Here is a 20122-nt window from a genome sequence, read left to right as displayed (position 1 = left end):
CTTATAGTCTATACCTGTCCATCACACCATACTTTTATGTGGCTTTTACTAACTTAGGCCACTGGTAACCGTATCCAGCAGTTTTGAAATAATCGCATAGATCTTCAGTGTGAAAATAGTATGTTCAATATATGAGCCATGCCATGAAAAAAACAACATAGTGGTTTTGCGACCAGCAAGGAACCAGACCAGCCTGCGCATCCGCGCAGTCTGGATCCTGTTCGCTAACAGTTTCTCTAATTCCAATAGGCTCTGAAAGCGAACAACATGGATCCTGACCAGCCTGCGCGGATGGTCTGGATCCATGCTGGTCGCAAAGCCGCTATGTTGGGTTTATCATGGCGCGGCTCAATCATGACAATGTACTTTTAGTCGTGAGATTCCACTTTTGGTATCCATATTTTTTTTTGTCATTAGATTTCTTAACATTGTGTTCATTAGATATCCTATTTCGGTCATTGAATATCAAATTATTTTTTTATCTTTACTTTTTTCTCTATGTCTGTAATAAGAGCTTGGGCGTATGTCTTCCAAACATCCTAATATTTGAAATTTTACCCGTATTGATATGCAAAGGAGTGGTAAATAACTTTTTTTTTTGATGTTCAGGTGTAATTTAATATTAACTGCTTCCCAACTTAATAAATATAAAAATATTTTCACCCACAAAGACATTATTTTATGACAGTATTATCATAAGTATACAGATTTATATTTTTCGATATATTGTAATGACAAAATGAATGAGCTGCCAATCAGACAAGTGAACCGCCCATACGGATAAAGGAAGGGTGCAGTGTAAAATATAAATAAACTGTACATATAGATCGGCGCTATTGAACAGTGCTACTGTCTGATAGCTTTTAGCAGTCGTTCACGTTATTACAGTAAATCTTGTAAAATCGTGCATATGAGAAAAACAAACATTATTATGATAATTGCGGCGTACAATATATTAAAAATCTGGATTAAAAATACGTTCTGAAGATTAAATTGGATTAAACGGCAAAAACGTTTTGAAGAAAAGTAAAGTCCTACCTGATAATAATGTTGAGCATTTAATTAAATCAGAAATTATCATTTTAAAAGGATTTTTATTGTTTGTTTTAAAACAACCACACTTCCAATGAAAGAAATTGAATCAAAATGAACGTTTTTTTGCGTGTTTTATAATCGTTTATTGGACACTTTGCTGTAAGCGCATGCTGTAATACATGAAGTTTTATACATAATGGTAAACGCTGGGACCATCAAACAATTTTGGAGTGGGATTTTATGCAATGCACTCTACCTCATCACAGCAATCTGTGTCCGTCCGTCTGTCGGTGAGTACTTTTTATATATACACATTTCTGTATGAAAATATAAAATCATAAATTTGAGACTTCTGGAGCTTAATTCCTTGATTTCTTTTGAACACTTGGATTTCTAGCAAAAAAAGTAAAATATGATAACGCGCTTGATTTTCCTTCTTATTTGTTCTAGACGGAGTTCCTAGTTTAAATGACTGTATATGGTTTTCATTTTTTTTTCTTCTAGAAAAAACCTAACGTTTCTTTCACTCTCATGCTTGGATAACATTTTACGCAATTAATAGCAGGTTATATGACCATATAAAAATATTTCATTAAAACGCTATGACAACAATTGTTTATCTATGCACAGAACAAGATAATAACGGTATAGAATACACTTAAAATATTATTGAAAGCATCGATATCCTGAACGTTTCCTGGTCTGACTCCTTATGTAAATATACAAACGACACTACGGTCACATTTACATATATGATATTTCCTGGATCTTGCTTAAATGGTCGCCCGCCCACTTAAATCAGTAGGGAGAGCGTTGGTCTACGGATCGCGGGGTCGCGAGTTAGATCCCCGGGCGGGGCGTATGTTCTCCGTGACGATTTGATAAAAGACTGTGTCTGAAATCATTCGTCATCCACCTCTGATAATTCATGTGGGGAAGTTGGCAGTTACTTGCGGAGAACAGGTTTGTACTGGTACAGAATACAGGAACACTGGTTAGGTTAACTGCCCGCCGTTACATGACTGAAATACTGTTGAAAAACGGCGTTAAACCCAAAACAAACAAACAAACAAACTTGCTTAAATGGAAGTTAAATGAAGTTGAAAACCATGTATGTACGTATGTACGCGAATAGTTCGCTTCAACTTCAGATAAACTAGTCTTCGATTTTTAAACAATTAATGCGTTTCTCAGTAATTGATATTTTTAGATAACTTCTGGGAAATTGCGATTGTCTTAAATAACAATTGAAAATAATGTGATTATTCTAAGGCGTACTACCAAGACAAACGTACATTTAATTTAAGTGGACCTGTGGCCCAGTGCTACACTATTTATTTCGACCGTTTCGACGGAGAAACTGTATGTATATTTTAGACAGATTACTTACAACCTTGCCTTTTTATGGGAAAATCTGAAATAAACTTGTGCAATAGCCTATACATGACGATTCTGTTAACTTTTGCAACGCATCATATGTATTTAGTCTGTAACATTTGTGTCCATAGCAGGGATTGTCTTGAACAGTTTGAGGTGTTAATCAACGCGTGAGAATTGCATGTCTAGACGTACTTATTCTGCAGAAAACCAGCTGGAAAGCAAGTACAAGTCTTAAGTTATTGCATATTGAAGCACACTTAAAGAGGAGCAAAATAATTAGTAAAAACAAAGTAAACTTCAGATGATAATATTAATATTGAGGGTAAAATAACATACCGAGAGGCAAGTGAAATACTCTTAAATATGAAAAATGATAAATTCCCTGGAAGTGATGGTTTTTCTGCAAACTTCTTTAAAATGTTTTGGAAATATCTTGGTCATTTTGTAGTTCGCTCTTTGAACTGTTCATTTGAAATAGGTCAGCTATCGGTTACTCAGAGACAAGGCATAATAACTTGTATTCCGAAAGCAGACAAATCAAGACATTTTTAAAAAAATTGGCGACCTATCACCCTTTTAAACACTGTATACAAAATTGCTTCTGGCACTATAGCAGGCAGAATAAAACAGTTTTAATAAAATAGTTAGCAATGAACAACGGGATTAATTTGTAAAAGATAGATATTAGGAGAAACACAAGACTTATCTATGATTTATGCACTGTCGAGAAATCACATCCCAGGCCTATTATTACTGATTGATTTGAAAAAGATTTGCTCTGTTCTTGGTCCTTCATAGAAAAACTCTTCACATATTCCAATTTTCTGAAAGCCTTGTCGAATGGTGAAACTATTTTATACAGATATACAGTTTGTATATTACATGTGTTTTTTGACAGAATTCTCAGTATGGCCGCGGCTGCCGACAAGAAAGATCCTTGTCGCTATCTTTATTTTGTGTACTGAGATTCTCATACAGCTTATGAAAAATAATAAAAAACATTAGGTCTAAGAGTCAATGGATGGAACATTTACTGTCACTTTTTGCGGATGATACATCACTTATATAAGATGGCTCTAATGAATCACTAAATGAAGCATTGTCAGTTAGACTTTTTTGCAAGTGTATCTGGCCTTCAGATCAATTATGAAAAAACTCAAGTGATCTGGATTGGTTCTAGAAATTTAGCTATCACCATCAAAACCAAATTCAAGCTAGATTTGGAAAAAGAGTTTTCAACTGTTGGAATAAAATTTCATTGAATTAGAAAAAAATGAATGCATTTAATTATACTGGTAAATTAAAAACTTAAAAACTGCAGTTATTTTGGAAGAGAAAATCTAACTCCATTGGAGAATTACAGTTATAAAAAGCCTCTTATTGCCATCGTCAACATTTATTCCTTTCCCTTCAGATCCAGGTGATAAATACTGAAAGAACTACATAATATTTTGTATGACTTCTTATGGAATGGACCACAAAGTTAAAAAATCTGTTATAACTAAAGATTACTCTGAGGAGACTTAGGATGACAAATGTTGAGTGTTTCATTAAAAGTTTAAGATACTTGGATTAGAAGAGCAATAGTAACAGAAGGAAAATGGATTCTATGACCAATCATATGTTTGGACTTACACAACTTATATTGTGGTAAACATTATGCTGATAAATGTTAAAAAACCACCACATGTTGAAAAATGTTCTAAAATCATTTTCAGTTTTATGAACTGACCTGTTGATGAATGCATGTCTTTTTAAAATGCCCGCGTCTTTTACAACCATAATTTTGATTGGAAACAAGAGCATGTATTTAGATCATGGTATGAAAAGGGCATAAGGTATATCAATGACTTGTATAAAAATAATAAATTATTACAATGGAAAATTTGAACGTAAAACAAATTTACAAATAATAGTTTGAATTACTTGGTATAAAAAAGCTGGTCAAACTTTCCACAAAAATGATTTCTTAAATCCAAGTCACTGAAGATGAATGAATATTCATTATCCATTGATACCATTACCAGCAAAGATTCAGATCGTTGTACTTTCTGTAAAACAGACATTGAAACAATAGAACATCTTTTTTGGAGATGTTATAAGGTTAGAAAGTTCTTTGATGTTTTATGTACCTCCCTTGACAGTAAACATGTAGAAGTAATTTTTGATGAGACTAGTGTGTTATTTGGAGTTGATAATGTTCCCAAAAATATATTAATTCTTTATCTTAAGAAATTCATATTCACCTGTAAACTTTTAGACTGTAAACTGTCATTGGCTGGATATAAAAGGTTTTTACAACATCATTTTAATATACATAAAGCGATTGCAGTTAAAAATCAAATATTAGATTCTTTTGCCAATACCTGGCAAATAATACAATCTGTAATAAGCTTAGGAATCTCAGATAACTATGTATTAAAACTGAAAATTTTTCAAACTGGGCTTGATTATAGAACTTAATATATAAGTCTGAAATATGCTCTTTCTGTTAAACTAAACATTATATATGATATAGGTTCATGTGAACGAAGTTTTGAAGTTAAGTGGTCATTTATACAGTGTCGTATTGGATCAATATATTCTTTGAAATATGTTTGTATCCTGTATTAAAAGGTATGACATTATGTGAATATTTTGAACTTGGCATATTGTCAGTTCATCAAGACATAACCTTTGACAAATTTTTAACATGATGGCTTGTATATGTAATATATATGCAATATAATGTTATATGTATATGATATGTAATATAAATGTAACATATAATGGTATGATATTATGCTGACAGTGTATGAAATATTGTAAGGTATGGAGGGGGATGGTTCCCCGACCCTCACATATCAGTTTCATGTGAACCTTAAAAAAAAAGTAATTAGTAAAAATTCCCTAAATGACATATTACGTCTCCTTTCCTAAATACGTATTACGTTGAGATATGTTCACATATTGAATTGTTCGTTTAACGATACATAGGTTTATGATGTTTATGTGATTTTCATGTTTATCACATTTTAACTATGAATGTGTTTGGAAGTATTTCACATTTTAACGATGAATGTGTTTGGAAGTATTTCACATTTTAATGATATGTTGTAAGTTTACAATATTTTCTTTCATTGTACCATTATTAAGTTTAAGATAGCTTAAAGGCTTAATGATTTTTTTATAATTTTCCCTGTTGGTCTACTGGTAACCAACTTGACTGTCGGTCCTGGGTTCGAATCCAGGTCTAGGCACTAGAATCCCACCACTTCACTTCGCACTGGGTACATTGAAGAACCCGACTGCCTATTCGAAACATCTAGGCTAAGTTAGCCGGACAAGCCTGTATCTGAAGGCTCTCTCCCTCTCTCTCTCTCTCTGTTCAGCGCTGTTCCTCTGGTCAGATTGCTGTTTGTACTAGTAAAGGATGAATGACACCCTGTGTGGCTGCCCTTGTTGTGCCTTTGAACGTTTATCATGAAAAGGGCGCTATATAATTCTGGTATAATACATAATATATATTTGTCAACATCATAAATTATATATTAATTACCATAATATAGTTCTGATTTCGGATTTATGGATATTTTTCAGATTTATTGAGATGTTAGGACTTGCATGTCTAATATAACTATTTATGGCAAATTTATACACACATTGCAATGTATGTACGCTAGAGCTACACATGATGAACCTAATGATTGCTGACATGATTTATTACAATTTTGTATTTATTTGCACCGATACATATTATGATTATAATTTATGTTCTTATAATGTTAATTTGTAAAAGCAAGCAAGATTAATTGCTAATTGATACAAGTTTATTTACACATCGTAAACTGTGTACGCTGTAACTTTGATCCTAGAAATACTCAATGTCTGATAGTCTAATATTAACGATTCATACAGCCGCATAAATTATAAGCATTAGAATTTATGTTATAATTAAGAAATCAAAGCCTTGAGATGTCTGGTGGTTGCGGGTTTTGGTAGATTTATTTTCTGTATTAATTGAATTAGAAACAAATACAAATGTGCCTCATATATATCTAAGATGAACTCTGCCTGACCTAGCTTGTGATGTAACCATGGGCTGGAAAACCTTATCATTGATAGATCTTATGTAATTTAAATGGTCAGTGTGAATGGATACAGGTTGAATCAGAACTGCTTGATCATTGATAATTCATCCGCATTGTTCATGAATGGGACTATTTTGTGTAGCACATGAACATCCTTTGAAAGTGATTTGGAATAAAATAAAGATGCTAAATGATTGTCAGAATTACACTTGTAACTTTGGTAGCGGGGTAAATTCAATCGGTTTCTTTTCCAGCGCACCACTATGCCGTTTGGCGCTATGACGTAATAATTGTGACGTCAAAACAGTGAATTGAAAATAATATATATTCACTGTTTTCAGCCTTCTTTGTTTGATAAGAAAATGAATCGGATCGTGTTAGAATGTTTATTTGTATCGCGTCTGATGTAACGATGTTTCGCAAATATACAGCTTTATGATTGATGTACGCTATAGCATTCTTTTGTAGAACTAACCCATCGTACTGCATATCAGAAAATAAAGTACGAATATATTTTTCTTTCATTTTTGTTCTGCAGGTGGCACTTGTTGGGAAGATATTGACCATACAACAAATCTTTGTAAAAAAGCTTTCAGACTAAACATGACTTATGATGAATGCTGCGGAATACAAGGCTTGGGGTCGGTGTCATGGACACCTCACGATGTCACTAACACCATCTTCTACTGGAACTTCCTCTCAAAGGGGGCAAGCATGTGCCAAAGGTGCCATAGTGAGTGAGTTATATTTTTTAATTTGTATTTTGATTCTCGGATGAAAGGTAATTTCCACTGTTCATTACTTTCTGAATACATTAAGAATGAATGAAATATAATTAAGATTTATAAATTTGTTATTTAAGTGGTATGGCACTAATTCTAAACATGTTATACTATAATACTATGACTGTATCGTTATGGTAATTATTAAGGAGAGTTTTTATTGTTTTCACTGTTTTCTAAAATTGAAATCATATTCATTTTCTTTAAGATAGCTCGACTATAGTAAAGGCGAGACTAATTTAAGGGTCAGCAAGTTTAGATAAAGCATGAAAAGTTCCACCGTGGTATCTATTCGGCGTGCAGATATCTATCCTTATTATAAGATGTTACTGGATTGCTTTCCTTAAATATACCTTGTTAGAATATATTATATACTAATTCCACTAAGGTGGCATGAGAAATGGTCAGCAGTTGACACATCATCTTTTACGGTTTTGCTATATAACTCTGGTCTCCTCGATAGACTGCAGAGCGCCTCAGCTTTCGAACAGAGCTGTAAGATGATGGGTGTCTCTCAGTTTTGGCATATAAGATTCTAAATTATAATTATTTTTATTAAACTTATTTAATTTCAAAGGACTATTTTGGAACTATGGACAAATTAATTTAAGAAAGATAGAATTATTTATTTTAAATGTGCATCTAGAGAGAGAGTTATTATGTATTAATTAATTCAGGATGATTACGGGATTTGGAATGAATAAATCATATTTAAAGAACTTTGTACCTCATGTTTTTTTGTACTAAATAAAATCCACTATACGATCGACTAACGAACTATATATTAAAAACGGCTGATAGGGGTACAATACACAGAAGCTGAAAACATCTTCAAGTCCCTGTCAAGTTTATTTTTATTTTCAGAAACTTGTTCGTCCGTTGTTTGTGAACAAGGAAAAACATGTCGTATGGTAAACGGAGTTCCGGTTTGTGTTTGCAGACCTCACTGTTATAAAACTTTGAAGTCACGTGGCGCTTTATGTGGAACTGACGGTCTGAAGTACAGAAATTACTGTGCTCTACAAAGATACAATTGTATTGCAGAACAGCAGATATCTGTCGAATATTACGGAAAATGTCGAAGTATGGTATTATTTTACTTACTTTAATTAAAAAAGGATTTTTTCATTTGACGGCCTTAGGAAAATATACCTACATTAAACTGTTCGCTCTTAAGAAATAAGTAATGGAAAGTAACACGCATGTAAATTTACGGAATTACATTTTAAAGTACATATGGAATTTCCTTGCACTTTGATTACTCAGCAAAGCGTTGTCTGTTTAGTTCTTTTTGATTTAACTATTCACTCAAATTATGTAACTGAGAGTATACAGATTATGAAAATTTAAATTGTCTGTAACACATTGTACAGACATGTGCAGTGGGCAATGTTGGTTTGGTCTGTTTAATTACACATTATACATACATACTCGTATATAGTAAATGATATTTTCTGACAATCGGATACGTTGATTATTGCCGATAAAGAAAATTCAATATACTGAATGGAAACCCCGGAATATGTTATGTTATATATACAGATGGTTTCATTTTGAAAATGTCGGTCTAAATCAAACCAATATCGTACAGGAATTTGATTTGTTAAAAGCTATAAGAAGATCCTTTGGAAAAATCGAACGCAACCAAACAAAACAATAGCAGACTTAGCTTAGTGGTAGAGCGTCAGTTCCGAGTGCGGGATGTCGTGTGTTTGATCTCCGGCCTCGTCATACCAAAGACGTGAAAAATGGTACCAGTAGCTCCCTTGCTTGGCGTTCAGCATTAAAAGGGAAACTGGCCTTGTCTCTCGTCCCTCGTGGCGATGGATTTCATCAGGAATGAGGTGTCGAGAGTGATTAATATAAGTTGTAGAACTTCCTTCTCAATCGACCTAAAATAAATTATGTATAAACTAATAGCAGAGTTGGTTTGACTGAGTCTGTTCATGGGAGGTAATGAAATGTGCAACACCCAGAACTAAATGATAAGTTTTCTATCATTTTGTTCCAGTGTTTGCGAGACATAAGATCCGTTGATTATTGTGAACAGTCTGGAGACAGTGCTTATTCAATTTATTTCAAATGTATGTGCAGCTAATATGATGTTTAAGCAACTAGAAGACAAAGCTAATCAAATCCACAATGCGTCAAGTATCTTAAGATCGAAATGTTATATTTAAAAATGTACAGTATCCGCTGTATAACCATTTCCTAACTATGCTTACAAAAGTAGAAATAGGTGCGATTGTATTATCTTAGAATTTACTGCATTAAATTGCTTATTGTAGATTCTTGTAGAAGAGTTCAATGTGAGCGTGGAAAGCATTGCCTACAGGACCAGAATGGTGTTCCACATTGTGTACCTTGTCACGACTATTGTAATATGATCTTGCCCGATAACCCAGAATATCACATGTGCGGCGAAAACGGAAAGATATACAGAAACACATGTGAACTACGAGCTGATATCTGTAAAACTGGGAGAAGTATACGAGTCGCTCACTCTGGAAAGTGTGCTGGTAAAGGGTTATATTATTTTTCTGATATATTTTGCAAGATGTTTGAATACGTATACATTCAGTTTTTTTTTGTTATTTGTTTTTCAAAGCCTTAAGTGGTTTATTTGTCACTACTCAAGTAAGAAACAACCAAGATAATTGACACTGTAACAGTTACGCATAATTCTCTAGAGTCTATGGAAATATCCCTTACTGTTAGTTGGGGAATAGCGACATTTATGACTAAACAAATGTATTGGAAATGTTGACATTTTATATTTTAAGCAATTACTACTTTTGCAATAATCAAAATGTTTAGATGAGAGTACTTTCCTTTTTTATGCAGATAACGAGACGTGTAAAACAGTAACATGCCCACAGGGAACAACTTGTTTGGTTAGTGCTAAAAGCGGCAATCCTGTGTGTATGAACTGTGCTGCACTTTGTGTCCAAACTGTTAGCGTTCCCATTTGTGGAACAGATAAACGGACGTACCACAGTTATTGTCATATGGTGATGTCAGGGTGTAAGTCAGGTGTTTTTGTGTCAACACATCACAGAGGTCCTTGTAAACAACATCCGAAACGCAGAGAGTTGTCTAAAGGTATATTTGTACGAGAAAAGTTTTTATATAAACACTATTGTCTGGTATGGGTTCAAACAAAAAATGTATATAGCATTTTAAATTTTTAATATTTTCAAATCGTTATCTTGAATGCGATTCCTTTGCTATCAGTAAATTAACTCTAAGCTCTTTTTGAGTTTTCTAGGCAAAAACCTACAAGCGAATAGAAATGTGTTCATTGTACCGTTTATAAAAACAGTCTGCCTTCTTTCTTCCAACTGGGCACAAGTCTGCCTTCTTTCTTCCAACTGGGCACTAGTCTGCCTTCTTTCTTCCAACTGGGCACAAGTCTGCCTTCTTTCTTCCAACTGGGCATATACATGTAAAATATTAATTTTGCTGTGACTCAATTCGCAAAACAAAAAATAAAAAAAAAATACTGTTCCATCCTTATTTGCAGTACAACTGGAGAGTAGAAATGGATTTAAACTTCGTCAAATGAGTACTAGCACTACAGAAAGGCAGCAAAAACGACATCGGAACGGGAGACATAGACGGCAGAACAACAGGAACAAACGTCACAAACATAAGGAACGAAAACATCATAGTGTAGTTCCATATAAAACTTTTATTCTGTCTAGTAAGTTACTGAAATAAATATTTTATTTTATATATTAACTGTAATAAAACAGCCAATTTGTGTTTCCATTCTACATATTGCCCTTGGGCATCTAGTTACTCAAACACATCATTCTCTTTCTACATTATTTTTTCAACTCTTGTTATTGAGTATCGATACAAATAAATATCACGAAGTAAAGTAAATTTCGTCTCTTGTAATATTTGCAGATAAGAAAAATAACACAAGGAGACGAAATATATATGAGGAAGAAAGTAATTCATCATGACGGGGCACTTCTGGTCAAGGTAAACGCATTTTGCATGTATTCGGCAGACATGGCATTCTACGAAGTAACAAGTCATAATCCGACTAATACATGTGCGGAGAGTCAAAGTCCATTGTTAAAAAATGAAGCTATGATATCTCTTGTTGAAGTATAATGGTTCCTTATTTTACAAGACCAAAGTCATAAGATTTGATGATACTATAATGGGCTTAAATTTTTATGAAACTATATTTAAAATTTCTAAGACCCTAGAGTTTTATATCAAGTTGATTGTTGTTCAAAGAGGTTCTTTTTTCAAAAATGCCTAAATTAAATGCCCTAATGTCATGACACCGAGTTTCTTCTTTAAAGATTTTAATCTGCTTTTGTTGCCAAAAATTATCAATGCAGCTTTCTCATTACGCACTTCCGTCTTCTGATTTCAGAACACAAATTTACTCTTACATGTTATGAAAGAGAATTTGAGCTGAAGCGACAACGGATCACATCGACCATTCTCGCAAGGTTTTATGCAGGGCAGGAATCAAAAATGGAAAATGACTTTACTCACAGCAACTGCATGCACCATCATAAGAATCCCATGAAGATGAATGAATGTGTTTTGATGCTTTTCATCATGTATATGTATTCTATGTTTCGTATAACTTCTTTGTTGTGTTTACATCGTTTGCTAAAATAAGATAATTTTAGTGAGATAAACGCATTTTGAAATTATACAAATATGTGGTTGAGAACAAAAACATTCAAATGAACATATTTATAACATACAAGTATGAAATAAAGGGTTTACCTGACAACTATTATTTTATTTCAAACTCGTAATGTTTCAACAACGATAAACACATTTTGAGGTATTATTTACTTTGAAATTATTTTAATTATAATAACATTGGGAAGGTAATAGTAAAATTTATTCAGTGACTCTTCAATAGACCATGTTTACACGTTAAAAGAAGTAGTAGATATCACATTCATGTGTATTTAAATTAAAACTTAAGAACTACCGTTTGTACTTTCTGACGTGCGTGAGTTAATGAAAGTAATTTTTTCTATTGCTGGTTTTGTCAAAGTACGTTATGATAAAATGGTAGGTACTTGACAATCAGATTTTGTGGTTTGTTGATATTTATTTTCGATTCCATATTAAAAGCGGTAAATGTTTCTGTCATTATTTCTGATTCCAACTTTCATGGTCAACCAGACCAATGTGTGTTCCAATACCGACATCACCTGGAGAAGCTGGAGAAGTTTAAATGTATTTTGGAACATCGACGTTACAATATATCCCATTTTACTTGGTCAGCATGACAAACTTTGGAGAAGATGTATTTCCAGACTTTTTAGAATATTAACCACAATATTAACACTTTTCAATTTTCGGATAAAGAAACATTGGCGAAATGTTTTCCAACCTGAATGGTCTAGCAGTATTGAAGGGATAGTCATCTTGTTACCATACATAATTATGTTAGTTACAGCATGCAGCGTAATGACGGCAGATCATCTATCCTTACATTAATTGTCCAGACCCGCGAGGCTACATTTTTTTCAGTACGATAAAAAGGTACTATATACATTTGGAATATTAATAATATTCAACACCGCGACAAGATTGGCTAGGTTAATCATTATTTAAATACAAGTACTGTTTATTTCTGTTAATTCCTAAACGTTTGATATTTAAGAGGTTAGAAACACTGCAAGTACTTGTTTAATCGTCTTTGATAAATGAAAAATACTGGTAATATGTTCATCATATTTTTCTCAGTCATTCGTCATTCTGATACCTATAGCCCCTCCAGACATGTTAAACTGTATTAAAAACTTGTCCTTAAAAACAATTTTGTATGTCAACTCCCAGTCGATTATAATGTTAATTAAAATTGACCTTAGGCTAGTCATTTGGAGTCTTGGTTGACTTTGTCATGTACTTACTTGTAAGTGCTGATATTTTTAAAGTCCAGTAAATAAAATGGATGATAGAAGTAGTTCCATTTTTTTGGTCTGTTGAGGTGAATATGGAAAGTTCAAACATTTTAAACTTGCAAGTTGGAACCATTTACGGACCTTTGAGTTTTCCCGGTTTTAAGTATTTACGTTTAAATTACCTGGAACACATTTTGTACTAAAGCTTGTGGTTTTGATATTCTAGATTTGCAAACGATCTGCATCATAAATTTGAACAAAATGAAAAAAGAATAATTATATGAGCCGTGTCATGGGAAAACCAACATAGTGGCTTTGCGACCAGCATGGATCTAGACCAGCCTGCGCAGTCTGGTCAGGATCCATGCTGTTTGCTAACGGTTTCTCTAATTGCAATAGGCTTTGAAAGCGAACAGCATGGATCCTGACCGGACTGCGCGGATGCGCAGGCTGGCCTGGATCTATGCTGGTCGCAAAGCCACTATGCTGGTTTTCCCATGGCACGGCTCATATGTTCAATGTTGTGTATTTCGATGTTTGATATCCATGATATACGTCAGAAATCATACTGCTACAATACCAAAACGTTTTATTTATAGTTACCTGATCGAACATCTTCCATTGTACTTAAGAATTATTTGAAGTCTGGATCTTTATAGCATGATTATTCAGCTGTCTCTTCAGGAATGCATATATACCGTATGCCGTTGCGATTGCGTTCAGAGACTTTAGAAAAAATAATCAGGATCTATGAAATTGATTTTCCTTATTATACGGCAGATTAAGATATATTTAGATGTAAGGATAGATGCGATGTCTTGACGGAACACAAACTATTTTGCCAAAACGTCTGGAAACACTCAAGGCACTTTATGTACAAACACTGTTTAAAACCATTTCAGTGTAAAATTTTGAGTTCGCTATTGTTCCTTTGTTGACAATGGATTTAATAAGTGTTTTTGTTGGTGTACGAAGTCAATTGCATTCATCAGACAACAATAACACCTAACAAATGAAAGTTTGAAGTGAAAATTCAGATACTTGCTTGTAAAATTTCGCCAATTATCAATTGTAAAACGCTGATAATGGTTTAAATCAAGTAATAAGACATTTCGTAATTTGATTTTGCAAAATATAACGTAATATTTTACATATTTTAAAGAAAATATGATTGTAAAATAAAAAAATAAATTGTAAGGATAGAAACCATCGGAAGCACAAAGCATTTTGAATAAAAAACAGAATGTTTCGGGTGACATTTCAGGACTATGGCAACGTTTACTTTCCGATCAGTACATAAATCATGTGCATGGTTGCTTAAAGTTATTAATCATAGAAAGTAACCACCGTTTTGTAGTATAAAAATGGTGTCAAATGTAGTTTTCAGTTAGACCATAGTTTATACTTGTTTTCCTGTAATCATATAATGTAGTAATGTAATTTAAAATCAAAGATAGGTTAACACCTGTCATATCCATCCCTGAACGCCCCCAAATGATCTGGAGGAAATACAAAGTAGCTTACAGCATATTATCTTTCTATCTATTTATAGGATTTCATTTAGTTTATTATCAGCATTTGGCATACAAAGTAGTACTAAAGCCAGTCGGAGCAAATTAGTTATAGGAGTGACTCTTTGTCAGGTATATATTAAATCCTATTTCAGTGGTTATGAATAGTGCACAATCCTACATTTAGTAAACTGTCTTTTTACTTCTTACCCATGGATAATACGGTTTTGCAGAAGTCTGATTTTTTCTCCTTTTAGCTCACCTGAACATTTTTCACAGTGACCTTCTTGTGCAGGTTAATGATCCTGCATCTGTCGTTCTGCATCCTGCATCCTGCATTCTGCATAAACAATTCGACTTAAACCTATTTTCCTCTATAGCTACTGATAAGAATTACATCAAACTTGGTAAGTAGTTTCCTGGCATAGACCACTCTAAGATAGATTAAAATGGTTAAGCTTGACCTTTTTAGAGGCAACCAGAGCTAAGATAGTAAAAAGTAACGACTTGGTATCATGAACTAATGGATAGATCTTCACCACATTTGGTCTGTAGCATTCATGTAATAATCTGTCTTAATTAATTACAGGTTGTTTTGCTTCAGCCCTACTGTTTGCCACCAGAGCTAGAAACGTCAAACAAAGTCTTCTCACAAATCAGATGAATGATATTCGTCAAAAATGTCTAAAGCATCCTTGTACAGTCCTCTCTCAAATTAGATCAAATGATTTATCCCCCCCCCTTTTACGTACAACCAGAGCCAAAAATAAAAAGAATAAAAAGAAACCTTTAAACGACTTGTTGTCATGAGCCACATGATGGATCTTCAGCAAACTGTTTGTTTATAGCGTCTTTTTATGGTCTTATCTCAAACGTGTCCAAATGGTTCTACTTAACCCCTTTTAGATGCTATTAGAGCTAAACATATGAAAATAACTTAAAACGACTTCTTCTCATGAACTGCTTGATGTACCTTCGCCAAACTTGGCCTAAAAGATCCTCACATGGATCTGACTCATGTTTTTTTTTTCTTTTTGTCTTTTTGGAATGGATCCGCTCTTTATTTTCGGATTAGTGACAAACACGACATGAGCACTTTTTAATTCCTTTATACCTCTACAGTCTGTGGGCTAGGCACTTGCTGGAAACGATTAATTAGCGGCCCAGTGATACACGAAACAATGGACTGACCTTGCTATTGTTCCAAATTCCTTTGTCGTCATTTTGTTCATATTTCCGTAAATTATTAAATTCATTCTAAGTTGCGTCTATCCATCAGTCTAGGACCTCTGATGCTCAAAATAATAGAAACAATCACACAATGCTCGACAGCGTACTGGTAAATTTCTAGTAATAATGCCTGTCTTCTTTTATTCCTGCGTGGACTTGGCTGAATCAGCGGATGTGTCGTGAACAGATGTTCTGAGGAAATAGCTTCAATTTGTTTTATTAATGGCGAGTTCGCGTCCATTGATAAAATATCTGTACAAATATGTGAACTGGATCATCTTTCAGGTCTCAGCAAGCCTTTAGAGGATTCAGATCGTACTTTTGACAATGACGCTTATAATTGACATGTTGTTCAATTCAACTTCTATGTCATTAAACATTTCAGTCTTGTATTTCAGATAAACAATATGGGTGAAAATGAATATTTAAAATAATGCATTCTTGATAGCCAACGGATAAGTGTTATGTTTAGGGAAGCATATGAGATACTGCATGTGACAATTGAAATTGCAGAAAACAAATAATTTGTCGAGATAATAGGCATTTAGAGTATGAGTCTGGCACTGTAAATGGCGCTTAGTTACATATGAGTAGTATCTATTTTCATAATTTATGAATATTGTTTATTCGCCAGATTGAACTTGCCTGTCAAATGTTAAACAATTATAATTTCAGTTTGGGAAAACGAGAGGAACAGAATATTAAAGTGTGTTAAAGTGCATTCTTAATTTCGCGTTAGTAAAAATAATAGCCACGTAGAATCTTCATATACAGAATTATTTTATTTATAGCCTTTAAATATAGAACCTGGGGCCTCCTTGGCCGAGTGGTTAAGATCGCTGACTTCAAATCACTTGCCCCTCATCGATGTGGGTTCGAGCCTCACTCGGGGTGTTGAATTCTTCATGTGAGGAAGCCATCCAGCTGGCTTACGGAAGGTCGGTGGTTCTATCCAGGTGCCCGCTCGTGATGAAATAATGCACGGAGGGGCACCTGGGGTCTTCCTCCACCATCAAAGCTGGAAAGTCGCCATATGACCTAAAATTGTGTCGGTGCGACATTAAACCCAACAATTTTTTTTTATATATATACCTAGACGCCAAAACGACAGCCCGATTGCTTGAATCTGTTAATCATATAAAATACCGACGTTAACTAATTTTTATCGCAACGACAAAAAATGAAATAACGTCAAATATTACACGTCAACCATCCATGGCGGAACACTAGCCGGGGATATGATGCCCGTCTCCGGCTATATGGCCTGGGTTACAGGATTTTCTCCTATGCAGTTTTATTAATATTTATAGTACGGTTACAATTTTATAGAACCTTTTATATGTATTTTTTTTTGTTTACACCGACACATATCACCAAATTACCTCTAGTTTATTTTGGCGAAAAAAGTCGGAAACAGCAAAAAAACTTCAATTTAAAGGTTTTCTCTGCTAAAAAAACTTCTTTAAACTGCATGCTATCAATCACCCAAACTTTACAGAATATCGACATATCCATACGGAGTATATTTTGTGGGAAGCTATTTATTTTTACATAATATGTCATGTTAAAATTACCTTTTAATGTATTTGAAAGCTTTCGTTTGAGTGCAAGTAGATATATATCGTATTGAGCAATTGGTTTAAAGAGATAAGGGTATCAGCTGACAAAGAGATAGCTTGTTTGCCAGCGTTAACCATAAATCTTTATAAGCGTCAATTTTACATACATAAGAAAAGCTATTAGCTTTACATTTAATTCGTTTAATTTACTTGAGAGGGCTATTAGGATCAGGTATTTTCACTAATTAGACAATTAAATGACAGAGGAGGTGCTATCGGTTGTTTTAAGATTAATAAAGATATACCACAGCGATCTATGGTTTACTTTAAAATGTCTTACTTCGTTTAAAGTTAGAAGAGTGCGTTGAACTTTATGTAGGTCTTTTATTCTTGTGTCTACTATTTGAAACACCCGTACCAGATAAAGCAAAACAAACGCTTGCCCTTTTCAAATTGTTGAACCGCCCAATAAAACAATATATTACCTTTCTTCTTTGGCAAATTTTAGAAAATGCCCCTATATATGAAATCTTTGTACCAGCCTTTTATACAAACACTAGGCAGTTCGGCATAACGACTTTTACAATTTTAGTTATTTGATATATGAAAATTATAATACAAAAATGTTGGATTCAATTTTCTGTCAATACAGAATTAAGACAATTATTCACTTTGTATCAGCAAACCTTTTTACGTTCTGTGTATACTGTGTAGTGTTTAGCGATGAATCGATCAAGCTGAAGATACAGGTTTAACTTGTAACAAAAATATTGAATCAGCCAGAAACTTTGTTTCCAGTGTTATGCAGAGGTATGCTGCTGCATCTTGACCACTTGACCATCGTAGTAGCAACAGACAGCGAAATGTATGTGTCAACTACTCCTAATAAATGCAGCGAATTGTCGCAAATGTTGAATTTCTATGGAATTTGATGAAATGACGAAACAGAATCTGTCTCTGTTTATGTAACCACTTCTGTAACAGCTAAGTTGAAATACAACAGTAGACATCCAATAAATTCATTCCGCAGAGATATTGTGCCTGATTCTTTGTTTTAATTTTCCAAACTGAAACCATAATTGGTTATCTATATTCAATGATAATCCAAAAATAATTTACGTTTCAATGAACACATCCATTCGCTTAGATGCATCTTTTATCGGCAATTTGCTGAATACATAGTTTGTTTTGTTTATTATGCTTTAATTGATTTGTGGACGCGGAAGAAAAACTTGGTCGGTACTGGTTATAATGGGTATTGGGTAATAGACAAGTGCTAGAAAAAATCAAGGGGGACTAATAACAAGTCTTCTAATTTTTCGCTTCGACTTCTTTGAGATAGTGAGCAAGTCATTTAAAGCATTAATACATACAATTCATATTCATTTAAAGCGCGGGAAACTTCATACATACATACAAGGCTTAGTCATAACGTTTCAAACAAATTACTACATATCTTATATGTATTATATTATATTCTATATGGAACAATTTCTGTATTTGATTTTTATCTAGCTTACAAAAAAGGTGAACGATAAAACACGAATCTTCTGGTCAAATAATTGGGAATGATTGTGTCAGTAGATCAAAGTTTCATTGTATTAGTAGAGGTATAAGAATTGCATAATGAATAAGAAACAAACAAAACAAAAAGACAATTAGTACGGGACAAATAAAAAACAACTGGACAAGCTGACCAATGAAACTCAACTTTGCAGAAGAAATTAAGTTAAATATCATTAAATAAAAGCATATATCTTTCTATATCTTATCTTTATCATACGGCAAGTATCACTATTTAGTACATACAGTAAGGGCCTTATTCACAGGCAAAGTTAAGCAATGTTCATTACCATACATCTGAAAACTTTTAACTTTGATAAGTTTTGGATCTATGTAAGTTCCCTGTATAGATCCTACATAACGCCTTGATGCATTGAGACAAAATTTTATGTAGTAGTTATCAGTCTATAAAGATATTAATTTCAGCTGTTATTATGTGTATGTACTTCTATCAAATGCGACAGGGATAAGCGGTAGCACACGGATTGTTTCATAAAACAACCGCCGAAAAGCAACACCCTGCAGTCATTATTCGAATACCATAGGTTGACAGCATTCGGTAGAATTGCCCTACATTTTTGCGGATCGATTGGTTTTATGCATATCTCACACCTTCAAACTTGTCGTCAAGACAAAACAAATGTTACAAGATCGCTCGTAATACATTTTCTAATTTTATGGTCTCAAAAGTTCCATGTTCAAGGTCACATTGACATTGTTACCTGTAATCATTTACTATCTTGTTACACATTTTTATTTGTCACCTTGTTGACTTTTAGCAACATATTAATAATTTTGATCGGTTATAGAATTTGCGGATAGCAATGGTGAATTTCTAAAAAAGGTAACTCACAGCATAGTTACTGAACGCCTCTTTGAGCACATCAAGCGAAACAAGAGTTACACTGTATATCGAGTCAGTCTAAAACCGGCGCAAAAACAAAAATATAACAAAAGTAATGTCCATCCAAACGGTGCATTGATCTTAAAAGAAATACATTTTACCGGTAATAATTCATAAAGTCATTATGAAGCGGGATACCACGATAACCTAGAACGACAGACATATCAAAATAGGTCAGACAAAAACAATTA

At 33.6% G+C, this 20122-nt stretch overlaps 1 protein-coding gene across 3 annotated transcripts; it reads left to right on the top strand.

Annotated features, from left to right (window-relative positions):
* The first annotated feature begins 715 nt into the window (after nt 1-715).
* Nucleotides 716-12399, top strand: LOC123566010 (follistatin-A-like). 3 transcript variants are annotated; one of them, XM_045359827.2, is made up of 8 exons: nt 716-1325; nt 7024-7218; nt 8132-8350; nt 9556-9786; nt 10112-10369; nt 10791-10970; nt 11180-11257; nt 11664-12399. In XM_045359827.2, exons 1-7 carry the CDS (start codon nt 1232-1234, stop codon nt 11236-11238), a joined length of 1236 nt encoding a protein of 411 aa, XP_045215762.1. In that variant the 5' UTR covers nt 716-1231; the 3' UTR covers nt 11239-11257; nt 11664-12399. The 3 variants fall into 3 exon arrangements, with proteins under 3 accessions (XP_045215762.1, XP_053406208.1, XP_053406209.1); XM_053550233.1 differs by lacking the exon at nt 716-1325 and adding an exon at nt 5650-5902; XM_053550234.1 differs by lacking the exon at nt 716-1325 and having other exon boundaries at nt 7084-7222.
* The last annotated feature ends 7723 nt before the right edge of the window (nt 12400-20122 follow it).

The sequence above is a fragment of the Mercenaria mercenaria genome, chromosome 8 (assembly GCF_021730395.1).
Source record: "Mercenaria mercenaria strain notata chromosome 8, MADL_Memer_1, whole genome shotgun sequence".
Taxonomy (NCBI): Eukaryota; Metazoa; Mollusca; class Bivalvia; order Venerida; family Veneridae; genus Mercenaria; species Mercenaria mercenaria.
This window is presented reverse-complemented; position numbering and strand designations above follow the sequence as displayed.